This window comes from Manis javanica, chromosome 6, assembly GCF_040802235.1.
Source record: "Manis javanica isolate MJ-LG chromosome 6, MJ_LKY, whole genome shotgun sequence".
NCBI lineage: Eukaryota > Metazoa > Chordata > Mammalia > Pholidota > Manidae > Manis > Manis javanica.
Genome location: NC_133161.1, coordinates 140,756,499 through 140,771,289, shown reverse-complemented (window position 1 = coordinate 140,771,289; position 14,791 = coordinate 140,756,499). Strand labels below are relative to the sequence as shown.

Genomic DNA, 14,791 nt, shown 5'->3' with positions numbered 1-14,791 from the left:
TATTAGTAGAATTTTTATCCTTTTCTAACATAGACCTAAAATCTCTAATTTCTTTACCAATAAGCATTTTCCCCCTTTATTATTTTTATTCTCCCTTTTGCATCAGAGGTTTAATGGCATGTAAGATGCAGTTGCATAATCAACAAATGGAAACTGAGCATCTGCTCTGTACTAGGCTCTGTTTTTAAACATTATAGATGCAGTTGTGAATAAGACTATCTGTGCTCTCAAAGGGCATATAGGATTGTGTGTTTTCTTATTTCTGAGTTTTAAGATTTCTTTATGTATTATGAATACAATTTATATTAGACATATGATTTACAAATATTTTCTCTTAGTCTGTCTTTTCATTCTCTTGCTAGTGTTTTTCAAAGAACAGAAATTTGATGAATTCTAATACCTCAAATTTTTATTATAGAGTTAGCTTCTGGTGTCATATTTAAGAGATTTTTTTGCTAATCCCAAAACCCCAAGGATTTTTCTCTTGTTTTCTTCTCTAAGTTTTACAGCATTTAAGTCTATGATCTATTTGGAATTAAAATTTTTGTAGTTGATTAATTTGTACACCCTTGAAGAATAATAATACTGAACATCTTTTCATATGCTTATTATCCATTTGTATGTCTTCTTTGGTGAAATATCTGCTTAAATATCATGACTTTTTTCTGATTTTTATTTCTCTTTTCAATATTAAATTGTAAGACATAATGAAGAAAATGAAATGTCAAGTCAAAAAACCAAGAAAATGTATTTTCAAAGCATATACCTGATAATGGGCTTGTATTAAGGAAATGTAACTACAATTTGTTTTGTTTGCATGGTTTATTATTTTCCATTCTTTTACTCTTATCCTGTCTATATTGTTGTGTTTATTGACATCATATAGTTGGGCCATTTTAAAATGCACTTTGATAATCTCTGTCTTTTATTTGGCCTCTTAGTTTAATTTATTTAGACCATTATTGATCTATTAACTGAAGGCTTACTCTACCATTATATTATTTATTTTCCATTTGTCCCTACTGTTTTTTGTTCCACTGTCTCCCCTTTCCTGCCTTCCTATGGGTTAACTTGATCTTTCTTGGAATTCAATTTTGATTTATCTATAGTGATTTGAAATATATCTCTCTCTGTATAACTTTGTAGTAGTTACTCTATCACAATATACACATGTAACTTTTATAGTCTATGGGTATTAATATTTTATTACTAGGAGTAAAGTGTAGAAAACTTGCCTCTATTTACTTCCTTTTACCATTTTGCACTTAAAAAAATTGTCTTAAGTATTTCCTCTTCATACCTTGAGTACCGCACTAGACGGTGTTACTACTTTTGCTTCAAATGTCAAAAATAATTTTAAAAAGTGATGAAGATAGCTTATCATATTTTCTTCTGTTTTTACACATTCCATAGTTCTTTCTTCCTGGCATTCCAAGCCTCCTTATGTTGTCATTTCCTTTTCCCTTTGGTTCTTTTTCAAAAATTAAAATTTAATTTGTATTTGAAGAAAAACTTAGATGCATCAAGTTCAAAGTATTAGTGACACCAGCTAAAGCTTATTAGGTTAATATATTTATTCAACTGTTTTAAATGAGTTACGTAGCCCATTTTTTTTATTAATGTTGTACTTTGCTATAACTATAGATTCATATGCAGCTGTGAGAAGTAATAAAGAGAGATCCTGTGTACCTCTACCCAGCTTCTTCCCCATGGTAACAGCTTGCAAAACAGTAGTACAATAACAACCAGGATCCTAACACTACCCTTCTCTCTCACCTCCATCTCCTCCTTGACACCTAGCAACCACTAATTTGTTCAGCATTTCTACAATTTTGTCATTTCAAGAATGTTATAAAAATGGAATCATATAGTATGTAACCTTTTGACCTTGTTTTTATCACTCTGTATAATTCTCTGAATATTAAACAGATTGTACACACTGTTGATTGTATCAGTAGTTTGTTCCTTTTAATTTGTTGAGTAGCACACCATGATATGGATGTATGATGGTTTGTTTAGACATTGGCACTGGGTCAGAGATCTCAGATAGTTCCAATTTTTGGCTATTATGGATAAAACTACATTAACATTTGTGTATAGTGTGTTATGTGAAAGTCAGTCATTTTTCTAGGATAAGTGCCCAGGAGTGTAACTGCTGGGTTGAATAGTAGCATGGTTAGCATTTTATGAAAGAAGAAAAATTAATTCTGCTCTTTTGTCAACTTATGAACCTCAAAGATATTATGCTAAGTGAAATAAGTCAGACAGAGAAAGACAAATACCATATGATTTCACCTGTGGATCCCCTGAATTCTATATGTGGAATAAAATTTAAAAAAAATAAAAAAGCTGAACTCACAGAGTAGAGTGGTGGTTACCAGGGGCTGGGGGATGAAGGATTTAGGAGATGTTGTTCATGGGTACAAATTTGCAACTAGTAAACAAATAAATCCTGGAGGCTTAGGGTACTGCATAGTCATACACAGTCAGCAATATTCATTATAAATTTCAAAGTTGCTAAGACACTAGATTTTAATTGTTCTCACCATAAAAAATAGTTATGTTATGTGATAGAGGTGTTAGCTAATGCTACAGTGCTAATCATATTGCAATATTTAATTGGATAAAATTAACTTGTTATATACTTTTTCTCACAATGTTAAATGTCAATTATATCTCAATACAGAACTAAAGGAGAAGAAAATGAATTTGGATTAAGAAAAAAGAGAGAAACTGATAAAATGCTTTGCAGGGTGGCTATCGTATCATTTTATATTCCTTTCAGTAGCATCTGAATGATCCAGTTTCTCCATATATGTGCCATAATTTGGTACTGTCACTATTTATTCTAAGCATTCTGATAGATGTGAAGTGATATCTCAGTGTGATTTTAATTTTGGTTACCTTAGTTCCTGATGATATTGAGTATATGTTTATGTGTTCATTTGCCAGGTATAGATCCTTTTCAGGGACCTGGCTCTTCATATCTTTTGCCCATTTTCTAATAAGATTGTTTATTGGGTGATTTTACCATTGATTTTTTAAAATTGAACTATAGTTGATATACAATTATTATATTAGTTCTATATACAACATAGTGATTCCACAGTTATCTACAAAATGCTCACACCAATTAGAGTGATTACTATCTGTCAACATAGAAAGATGCTACAGAAATACTGACTATATTCTCTATGCTGTACTTTCATCCCCATGACTAATTTATATTGTGATTGAGATTTTGTGCCTCTTTTTCCCTTCACCTATTTCACTCACCCTTTCCAGCCCTTCCCCCATGGTAACTACCAGTCATTTCTTGGTATCTATGAATCCACTGCTGTTTAATTCATTTTGTTTTGTTTTTAGATTCCACATATAAGTTAAATCATATGGTATTTGCCTTTCTCTGTCTGGCGTATTTCACTTAGCAGAATACCTTCCAGGTCCATCCATGTTCTTGAAAATAAAGTTTTATTTATTTTTTATGGCTGAATAATATTCCACTGTGTATATGTACCACATCTTTTTTATACATTCACCTGTTGAGGGACACTTCCCTTGCTTCCATTCTTGGCTATTTTCTGTAAAGCAGCCATAATCACAGGGGTGCATATATCTTTTTGAATCAAAGATTTTGTTTCCTTTGGGCAAATTCCTATAAGTGAAGTTCCTGGGTCATATGTTTTATCTATTTCTGGTGTATTGAGGAACATTGATATTGCTTTCCCTAGTGGCTGCACCAGTTTACATCACCACCAACAGTTCCCTTTCCCCACATCCTCACCAACACTTGTTCTTTCTTGTCTTTTGGATGGTGGCCATTCTGACTGGTGTGAGGTGATATCTCATTGTGGTTTTGATTTGCATTTCCCTGATGATTAGTGATATTTTACTTTTGAGTTTTGAGAGTTATTAAAATACACATTCTTGATACATTCCAGAAGTTCTTTGCTGGATATTTTATGTAGCTTGTCTTTTCATCCTTTAGCAAGGTTTTTCATAGAGTTGAAGTTTTTAATTGTAATGAAGTCCAATTTATCAATTTTTCCTTTTCTGGATCTTGCTTTTGGTGTAAAGTCTAAGAACTCTTTGCCTAGCCCTATATCTTAATGATTTTTCTCCTGTATATTTTTCTAAAAGATTTAAGGTTATGCTTTAGTCTATGTTTGTGATCCATTCTGAGTTAATTTTTTAAATAAGGTGTGAGACTTAGATTGAAGGGTTTTTTATTTGGCTATGAGTATGCAAGTGCTCCAGCACCATTTGTTGAAAAGGTTGTCTTTCCTCTATTGAATAACTGTTGTTTTTTCAAAACTGAAACTTAGTTATATTGTGGGTCTATTTTATTCTCTTTCACTGAACAATGTTTCTGTTTCTTCACTAATACTACACAGTCTTGATTCCTGCAGCTGTAGATAGATAAGTTTTGAAGTCAGCGAGTGTGATTTTTACCATTTTATTCTTCCTTTTTGAAGTTTTTTGGTATTCTAGTTTCTTTGCTTTTCTAAAGTTTAGAACAAACTTGTTTATATCTACAAAAATGTATTGCTGAGATTTTGATTTGATTGCTTTTAACCTATATATTATTTTGGAGAGATTTAGCAGCTCTTCTATATTGAGTCCTCCAATCCGTGAACATGATAGATCCCTCTATCCATTTTCTTTTATTTCTTTCATCAACATTGTGTAGTTTTCAGCATGTTAGCCCTGTATGCGTTTAGTGACATTTATGCCTAAATATTTCATTTATTTGACAGTTCTAAATGGTATTGTTTTAATTTCAATGTCCATGTGTTTATTGATGGTATATAGAATTATAATTTACTTTGATCCTGTGACCTTGCTAAGCTCACCCATGTGTTCTAGAAGTTTTGAAGTAGATTCCTTGGGATTTTCTATGTAGAAAATTATGTTATCTGCAATTAGGGACACTTACTTCTTTTTTGATCTGTATGTCATTCATTTCCTTTTCTTACCTTATTGCAATGACCAATGCTCACAGTGTTGAATAAAAATGATAGTGGACATTCCTGTCTTATTCTCAATCATAAGGGAAGAGCATTCAGTTTTTCACCATTGAAGATTTTTGTAGATGTTCTTTCTCAAATTAAGGGAATTTTCCTCTATTTCTAATTTCTGAGAGTTTTGGTTTTTTAAAATCATGAATGGTTGTTAAATTTAGTCAAATTTTTTTGTCTCAAATGATATGATCATGTGTTCTTTTTTCTTTTGCTTATTCATATGGTGGATTACATTTATTGATTTTCCAATATAGAACCATCCTTCACTCCTTGGAATAAAAAATACTGGGTTGTGGTGTATAATTATGTTTCTATATTGCTGAATTTGTCTGCTAATAGTAAGGTTTTTGCAGATATGTTCAAGAGGGATATTATTATTTCTTTTTTGTACTGTGTTTGGCTGGTTTTTGTATCAGGATAATATTGGCTACATAAAATGATTTGGGAAGTGTCCTCTTTACTTCTATTTCCTGGAAAAGATTATGCAGAATTAGTGCTAATTTTTAAATGTTTGGCAGAGTTCTTAAGTGAAACCATCTAGACCTGCAGATTTCTCTTGGGGAATTTTTTAAGTTGTCATTTCAATTTCCTTAGTTACAGGTCTATTCAACTTTTTAATTCCATTTTGGTTGAGTTGTGATAGTTTTTTTTAAAGGCATTGATCCATTTCATCTAAGTTGTCAGGATTATGTGTAAAAATTTTTCTTAAGTGTCTCCTAATTATTGTTTTGATGTTGTAGTGACATTTGCTGTTACCCCCATCATGTCGGTAATTTATGCAACTCTCTTTTCCTTTGTCATTCTTAGTAGTGGCTTTTCTAATTTTCTGACCTTTTCAAATAGCCAGATACATGTTTTATTGTTTTTCTCTATTGCTTTAGTTTCACTCAATTTTACTCTTATCTTTATTATTTCTTTTCTTTCAAGTTCTCTGGGCTTCTGCAATAGGGATTTGTTCATCCTTCTTATTTATTTATCAACCATTTGTATCACTATGGACTCATGGATATTTTTATATTTTAAATAATAATCCAATAATACTTTATTTATTTTGCTGCTCAAATTTTTCCAGTTTTGGTCATCAAGAATGCTTTCAGTTGGCTCCTGTGTCTCTATGATATAACTCCATCTTCGTGTGTGTGAATGTGTTTGTGCGTGTGTGTATGTGTGATGATCATATATATAGAATTAAAAAGCTTGACCATACCAAGTGTTGGCAAAGATTTGGAGCAATCAAAGCTCTCATGCAGTACTGTTAGGAATGTGTAATGGAAAAATCACTCTGGAAAATATTTGGCTAGTTTTGTAAATAAAGACATACTACCCTATGATCAATCCATTTCTTTCTTTTCTTTTTTTTTAAATTAAGGTATCATTGATATACACTCTTATGAAGGTTTCGCATGAGAAACAATGTGGTTACTACATTCACCCATATTATTGAGTCCCCCCGACACACACTGCAGTCACCGTCCATCAGTGTAGCAAGACGCAACAGAGTCACTACTTGTCTTCTCTGTGCTCCACTTTCTTCCCTATGATATGATCAAGCCATTTCACTCCATTTCACTCCTTTCCACAGCCATTTCATTAATTTTTTGTTGTGTAACTAAACATTCTAAAGCTTAGTATTTTATAACAACAACAATAGTTTATTTAGGTATTTACCCAAGAGAAATGAAAGCATACACCCACGTATACACTTGTATACAAATGTTCCTAGCAATTTAATTTTTAATAGGCATATTCGAAACATTCAAAATGTTCATCAACAGGTGAATAGAAAAATCGTGATATATTTATATAATAACGTGCCTTTCAACACTTAAAATGAATGGACTATTGATACTCAGAATAACAAGAACAAATCTCAAAATAATTACACTGAGTGAAAGAAGTCAGTGAAAAAGGCTGCATACTATATGATTTAATTTATTTACACTTTTAGGAAATGCAAACTTATATATAGTGTTAGAAAGCAGATCAATGGTTACCTGAGAATGTAGGGAGACATGGAGGAATGGGAAGGAGGTCACTAAGGACTACCAGGAAACTTCTTGGGACAATAATGTTCATCGTGTTCGCTGTGATGATAGTCTCGAGAGTGTACACCTGTGTCAAAGCGTATCAAGTACTGTGCTTCAAAAATGGGCACCATTAGGATTGCAAGAATAGACAATTTGGCTTTTGCTATTTTAAGATATAGTTAGCTAATGATCGGGCGCATATGTCCTTAAACACCTTGTGCCGCGAAGTTTCCAAGTCTTTGTAAGGAGCTATGTGTTTGCAGTGGGTGTGTTTCCAATGTCCCAGGAGGTAGTGCAAAACTCTTCCTGAACTTTCACTTCCTATGTGCACATAACCTCAAGGTCAGCCAGAGTGAGAAATTAGGGCTTTCTTAGATCTTTTTTTTGGGCATGAACACAACCCTGCATATGTGTATGGCCTTGTGGATTCCAAGGAATTTATTAGAGATTTTCAAAGTCCTGCATGCACTTCTCATTCCAAGCTTTCCCTTTTAAAATTTTGGTCAGCTTCTTACTTGCCTCGACTCTTACCAACACCTCAGGCAGCTGCAATGTTGAACAGTTGTCACTGATTCTGGCAAACAGTCTGGGGACCTGCTTTTCTCACTGAGAATGCTGTGAGTCAAGTCAACTAAAGATGAGCCCACAAGAAGGGGTTTCACACAACCATGTTGCCAGAGTCAGATGTGAAGGCGGAGGAGTAGAGTTCTAGACGGTAAAGGATTCTTACTGGGCAGCCAGATAGAAAGCTGTCGGGGTCAAAGTTGAGAAGAAGGGAATGATCTAAGACTGGCATTGCAGAGCCACAATCATCTTCCATAATTTTTCCTGTCACCTCAAGAAGGCATCCATATGGTAAAATAGACGAATGCTTTGAGACAGGACCGTAGCTTGTTTCAGCACCATCTCCCATCCTGTATTTGATTTTATGTGTATTCTATGTGTGCTGAATAATTCTGGTGGAATAATGAGTTCACCTGGTTTACGACTGGCTGTCCTACAGACATAACAAAAACTCCAACATAGTAGACCAAGGAAGATTAGCTCTGAATTTTGAATGGATGTTGTATCCTCACTGCATTTGTTTCTATTTTTTATGTATTTTTCCCTCTCACAAGTGCCAGTTTCACACCCTGCATTTACAGAGGACTAAGGCACTATTTAAATGTCAACCAATCCTTATCTCAAAGAGGACTGCCCGTGGTTAAAAGTCTAAAGTAACTTTGAGAACTCTGATGTAACTGGGAATTCATAAATGGCAGGAGCTGGATTTGATTCTCTCTAACATTTTATGGTATAACCGGAATATGTGGTCTCTGAAGCCATAGGGATTTGAGTTGAAATTCTGGTTTCAACCATTTCTGGTTGCATGACCTTGGAAAAGTTACTTCACCTCATTCTGTCTCATCTCTTATCTGTACAATATAAATAATAACATTGTCTTAAAATGTGGTTCTAAGGAGGAATAATATAGGGAAAGTGACAGGTACAGTGCCTTGCACATAAATGTGTCAAACATGATATTATTTTATTACAATTATTACATATTATAGTATTACAGTTCTGGCAGTCTTCAACAATTTCCCTTTTTCTCTGTATTTTTTTTTTGTTTAAAACACATCTAATATAATCCTGTACAAGGTCTCTCCATCACCAGTGTCATCACCCAAGTTAAATAATGAGAGGATAATTGTCTATTCACTGGTCATTCTATCACTTGTCTCGTTTTTTCCTCTCTCTTCTCATTGATCCCATTATTTAGCATTTAAAGAATGTAGATTCTTCTTCTTCTAATAGGTGAAGAAGAGAAATAAGGAGGTAGAATGCATAGTACATAAACTAAACACTTTAGTCTGTCGTTCATAGTCCTTTTTAGTCCATAGACTTTTTAGTCCATAGTTTGGGTCATTGGTTCACTTTTTGAACTTGACAACTCCTCCCACTTATACGGCAAGCTGCTTTAACTAGAACCTTGAGTTATCATTTGTCATCTTAGAGTCTAGTGATATTTTTTTATTTGGTAGTTGCTTTCTCCATGTTCACTGATGATATCAAAACCCTGTTAATTCTTCAAAGACAATTTGAACCTTAGCTTGTATAATAACCTCTCTTGAACTTCTTTAGCCTGGTTGGTAAGAAACAGGAACATCTATATTGCACCGGGACTTAACCTAATTATGTAACTAGTCCTCATTGAATCCCACAAAGTAGCTATTTTTAACCTTACTATTAAAAGAGGACACTTAAACACCAAGTATGATAAAATTTGCACAAGAGTCTACTTCTAGTGACTTATGCGACCAGGTATAAATATTGGTAGGTCCAACTCACTGCAAAATGTACATCCTTTTACCACTTAGTTATGTACCGTCTTGAGTGGGAAAATAAAGATAATGACTCTTTCTAAGTGTGTACAAGTCATTTTTCTCCTTGTGGTTGTATTTCGTCATCCTAAAAGTGTGAATTTTTCTTTTAAGCTAGGTGGTACATATACAAAGTTCCATTTATAGTTTATTTATTCTATTTTTTGTTATTAGGAGTATTTAGTATGTGTTATATATCCAATAAAATTATTTCACAAAAATAAAAATCACTGATTAAAATAAATGAGAATATGAGTAGCAGTTCACATACCTGTGAGCCATAGAACTTAGATCTTAGAGGCAGGCTAGACATCCCTTAATTCAGTCTTTTCCTTTATAGATGGAGAGTTTGTGACTGAGACCCTGAGGCAGGTCACTCGGTCCACTGAAGGGGAAAGGTTGGTGGCTGAGCTGAAACTCAGTTACAGTGGTTTCCACTTGAAGGCTCTTCCCTCCCCGTTTTGATATGAGAATAAATAGTTGCTTTCCCGGTAGACACATTAATAGAGCTGCTGTGCAGGTGAGGGGAGTGGGCTGCCTGTTGCAGGCTTTCGGGGGCTCGGGCCCAGAAGCCTCCGCAGAGCCCGCTTCACCTCTTTGTTCCGCAGGGTGTAAATGAAAGGGTTGAGCATGGGAGTGACTATCGTGTAGAAGACAGCAGGGGCCCCAGCCCCTGTCCCACTGGAGCGAGGCTGCAGGTAGATACAGAGAGGGGGCATTAGTACAGGAGCACCACCGCGAGGTGGGAGGTGCACGTGGAGAAGGCACGCTGCCGGCCCTCGGCGGTGCGGATCCGCAGCACCGCCCTCGCGATGAAGACGTAGGAGACGAGGATGAGGATCAGACAACCTGCAGCCACAATGCCAATGTTGGCAAGCACGACAAGCTCATTAGTGGTGGTATCTGCACAGGCCAGCTTCAGCACGGCGGGGATGTCACAGAAGAAGTAGGCAATGTGGTGAGGCCCACAGTAGAGCAGATGAAAGGTGAGGGAGGTGTGGATGGCAGAGTGCAGGGCACCTATGGCCCACGTGATCCCAGCCAGCCCCGCACACATCCGTCTGTTCATGGCCACTGGATAGTGGAGGGGTTGGCAGATAGCTAGGTAGCGGTCATAGGTCATGACTGTGTACAGGAAGCACTCGGTGCTGGCTAAGAAGTGGAAGCAGTAAAGCTGCACAGCACAGCCCTCGAAGGAGATCACCCTCCCCTCCAGAGCCAGGAGGCCAGCCATGACCTTGGGCACTGTCACTGAGGCCAAGCATGCATCCAGGAAGGAGAGGTGCCCCAGGAAGTGGTACATAGGGGAGCAGAGGTGAGGGTCAGAGCCCACAGTTACGAGAATGAGGAGATTCCCAGTCTCCGTGAAGCTGTAGATGAAGAGGAAGAGGGAGGAAGAAGAGCCCCGGGTGTTCAGCTGTGTGCGTCACACCCTCCAGGAAGAAGTGGCTCACCGCTGTCTGGCTGGAGTCTTCTGTCTCCGTGGCCATCTTCTCACACACACAGTGGTCACTTTATCCTCTTTGCCACAGATCTGACATCGACAGACTTAACAAACAGCTGCTCCCCTTTCCGGAAATGTCATTAACCGCTAGGCCATGCTGTAATGGTCTTGTTCCATAAATGAGAGAAAGATATTCAGGTGCAATTCATTCTTTTGACTTGTTCTAGTGTTTTCTTGTGGCACTTTCAAAATGAATCTTTCGAGGAGATCCACATTCTTCTTAAGGCACATAAAGAACTGTAATGATTATTTGGAGAAATGTGCTCCCCGAATAATGACAATATAAATGTGGATTATAAATCTTACTCTCATGGAGCACACATTTTTTGCAAATATTTAGAATTGTGGTGCCTGACTCTCCTAATTTTCTCTGCCATAGTGCAGATGTAGATAAGCAGATTCTTATTGTCATTGTCATCAGGGAGTTGTACCCCATCTTCTGGGGAGTTTAGCCCAGAGTTTGGATACAATTACATCAGCCAGGGGCACAGTAGCCCTATCTATTCTTACCCAGAGGGAGCTACTTGGAACTTCTCCTACCCACAACGAATTCTCAAGTGCATGACAAATGAAGCCTTAGAGAAATGACTGAGCAATTATCAGAGCAAATTGTTCAGTACCTTTCATGCTCTTCTTATAAAGCTTTTTTTTCGCTTTAAATAGTCTTTCATATGTCTATTTTATTTTTATTTTTAATTGAAATATAGTTAATATACAACATAAAATACATTAGTCATGGGGATGAAAGTACAACATAGGGAATACAGTCAATAATATTATAATATCTTCCTGTAAAGCTTTGTTTCAATCTTTTGAGAAATGTTTCCTTATGCCTATTTATTGTGGAACCTAAATTGAAATGTAAGTTTTCTTTGATTCTTTCCCTCCTTTACTTCTTAAACCTAATTAAATGTTGTGTTACGTGAAAGTTTTCTTTAAACCACTCATTTCTGTTGTATCTTCAATTCCCATGAATTTTATCTAATCTGCCTCTGCATATTTGATGCATAGATTTTCACAAGGGTATTTCATGTCAGTGAATTTGGAGATGTAGTGTTAGAAATGATCAAAAGATCAATATTGAATAACATAGAAAATCCAGTTTCTAAAAGATATTCACCATTATTAGTCACTAAGCAGTGCAAGAAATCGGGCAACTGCAAATCAAAACTATAATGAGATAGCATTTTAAACCATCTAGGACGGCTAGAACAGACAACAAACCACAAATGTTGGCAAAGAGGGTAGAGAAATTGGAGCCCTCACATATTGCTGGTAGGAAGGTGAAATGGTTCAGCCACTTTGGAAAACAGTTTGGCATTCCCTCAAAAGGTCATACAAAGAGTAACCATATGACATGGCAATTGTACTCTATACCCATACAAGAGAGAAACAGGAAGAGATTCAGGGGAGAAAGCTTGGGCTTTAGACCCCACAGTCAAAGGATAAGATATTCTCAGTCCCAGAGACCTTGGGTATGAAGCTCAGGAAGAAGTGATTTACCTGGTTATAGTTGGACCATTTGTCCCCATGACCATTTTATCAATTATAGTGGCTGTTTAGCTACCTGTCTTTTTACATGAGTACATTTTTTTTTCACTTGGACGTTTCTATTTTCTAAGAGGTCACTTCCAAGGGCAATTTGCCCCATGGAACATACAAATGTATATAAGACTACTCTGTATGTGTTCAAAGGTTGTAGAATTTTATTGTTGCCAGATTTTTTTTGTATAAATCATCCAGTGGAGAAATTGCTAATTGCATGGACCACACAAAGTATAGGGAGGTCATATAAGTCCTCCTGTACTATCCAAAAAGATGCAGTGTCTCCAAGAGAGCCTGGAAAATCCAACTCTTACTGAAGGTCTTAACAAAACTTGGTTGCCTCCACTTTTACTATTCCTACTTTTTAAAATAAAGTTTTATAAAGCCACAGATGGAGATGCACAAGGCCTTATTTCTGGGAGACATGGGAAATTTTATCAAATTCCTATGAATTCTTGCCTGGAGTTTGCATTTCATTACTTTGGTAGAAATACAATAGTCCTACCACACAGCCAGAGTGAGCTTTTAGGAGCCTGAGCTCCACAAATTCATCCACAGCTTGAGATTGTGTGTTCACTGCATAATCAGAAAGGCTATTTCTGTAGTTCATAGTATGTTCTTCTTTGGATTTTGTCTCTTCAAAATCTTTTTTTTAGGAATTATCTTCCTATACACACCTTTTCTAGTCTTTTCAGTACCAAAGTTCTATTTGATTTTTGTGTGTGTCTTTTTCCTTTAAGTCTAATTAGCCCTTAAACCTGAAATGTATCGCCTATCTGTATCCACCCTTTAATTTTTACAATCTTTCTCCTTATTTTCTAATTTCATCATACCTGGATGATTTGAAAAATAGTTTCTTACAAGGTTTTCTCAATTTTCACATGTCTACTTTAATGAATTACTCTATCCTTCATATCTCTTGTCAGATCTCAAGAGATTTTGTCTCACTGGTCCCTCTTAGAAATGCTCATCACCCAACCTCACATACTTATTTACTATGCAACATAAAATGTTCCCTTTATAATTCAAGACTATCTAAAATCTGATTGATGTTATCCATATAGTCTTCTTTCTTATAACCTTCTTATATTCAATTATATTTCTATATTCAAGTAGATGCTCTCACTCTCTCCTAAACTGACTATAATTTTCTCCTGTTCCCCTCTGCTCTACTCCACGTTGAAGAAATCAACCTTCATTTTTATCTGATAACCTACCCAAAGCTTCTCAGACTTTAATGTGTATATGAATCACCTGAGATTCTTAAGATACTACACCATCGGGCCTACAGAAGGACCTGAGAGTCTGCCTTGCTAATAGCTCTCCTGTAGATGCTCAGGCTGCTATTTCATGGATTTGCACTTTGAGAAGCAAGAATCTAAGCCACTATTTCAGATTAAGGTCAGGTTTATCTCCTCTGTGAGGTCTTTCTCCCCTAAGTGTGCTCTAGCTCCTCTCTGACTCCAGTGGCATTTTTATGTATTCTGATAGAAATCTTATTCAGAAACTGGCTTAGAATGCTACTTTTCTTGTATCAATCATCACAGCCCCCTATGAAGGAAGACTATGCTATGTCATTTTTAGTGTTTTCCATAAGCATCTTTGAAAAAGCACCACAAAAAGGGTGTGAACTTTGTAGTTAGATGGACTTGGGTTTATGTCTTATCACAATCACCTGTTGGTTGAAGGATATTTGGATATTTAGCAAATAGCTCAATTCCTCATCTCATGCTCAATATGCCAATTCCACATCTTTAAAATGGCAATAATAATAATACATGACAAGTGTCCTATTAATAGTAGCCTGGGACAACATTTGACATAGCACAGCATTCTAACTTTTCTAAACCATAATATAAATTTGTCATGGGGATGAAAGTACAGTGTAAAGAAAATAGTGGTTCTGTAACATCTTTTATGTTGACAGAGAGTAAGTATACTAGTTGGGGTGAGGGTTTATTAATGTACCTAGCTATTGCATCACTATGTTGTATATTTGAAACCAATAGAGTATTGTATATGAACTATACTTCAATAAAAACAATATAAAAAATATAAAGCCAAAGATTAGAAAGAAGTCAAAGCATACTAAATATGCAAACTCTAAACAGTAGTGTGTTCTTTGTTACTATTTTCAACACTGGAGAGATACTCAGACTAACTAGTTCTTTCCTTCTGCTCTTATCTCCTTCTCATTTTCAAGGCTAGGTAACCGCAAAAAGCACGTGAAAACAAACACTTTCTGAAGATAAGAACAGAGTTGCAAAAAAAATCACTTCTGTCATTTCTTTTTGGAGGGGGTCAAATTCTGGACTTAGATTTAAGTTCACA

General features: G+C 35.8%; 1 protein-coding gene across 1 annotated transcript; it reads right to left on the bottom strand.

Moving 5' to 3' along the window:
* Positions 1–9,911: 9,911 nt before the first annotated feature.
* Positions 9,912–10,907, bottom strand: OR10S1 (olfactory receptor family 10 subfamily S member 1). Its single transcript, XM_017646141.3, is given in 3 exon segments — positions 9,912–10,132; positions 10,135–10,801; positions 10,803–10,907. Coding segments are annotated over 3 exon segments (987 nt in total). The 5' UTR covers positions 10,902–10,907.
* Between the last annotated feature and the right edge of the window lie 3,884 nt (positions 10,908–14,791).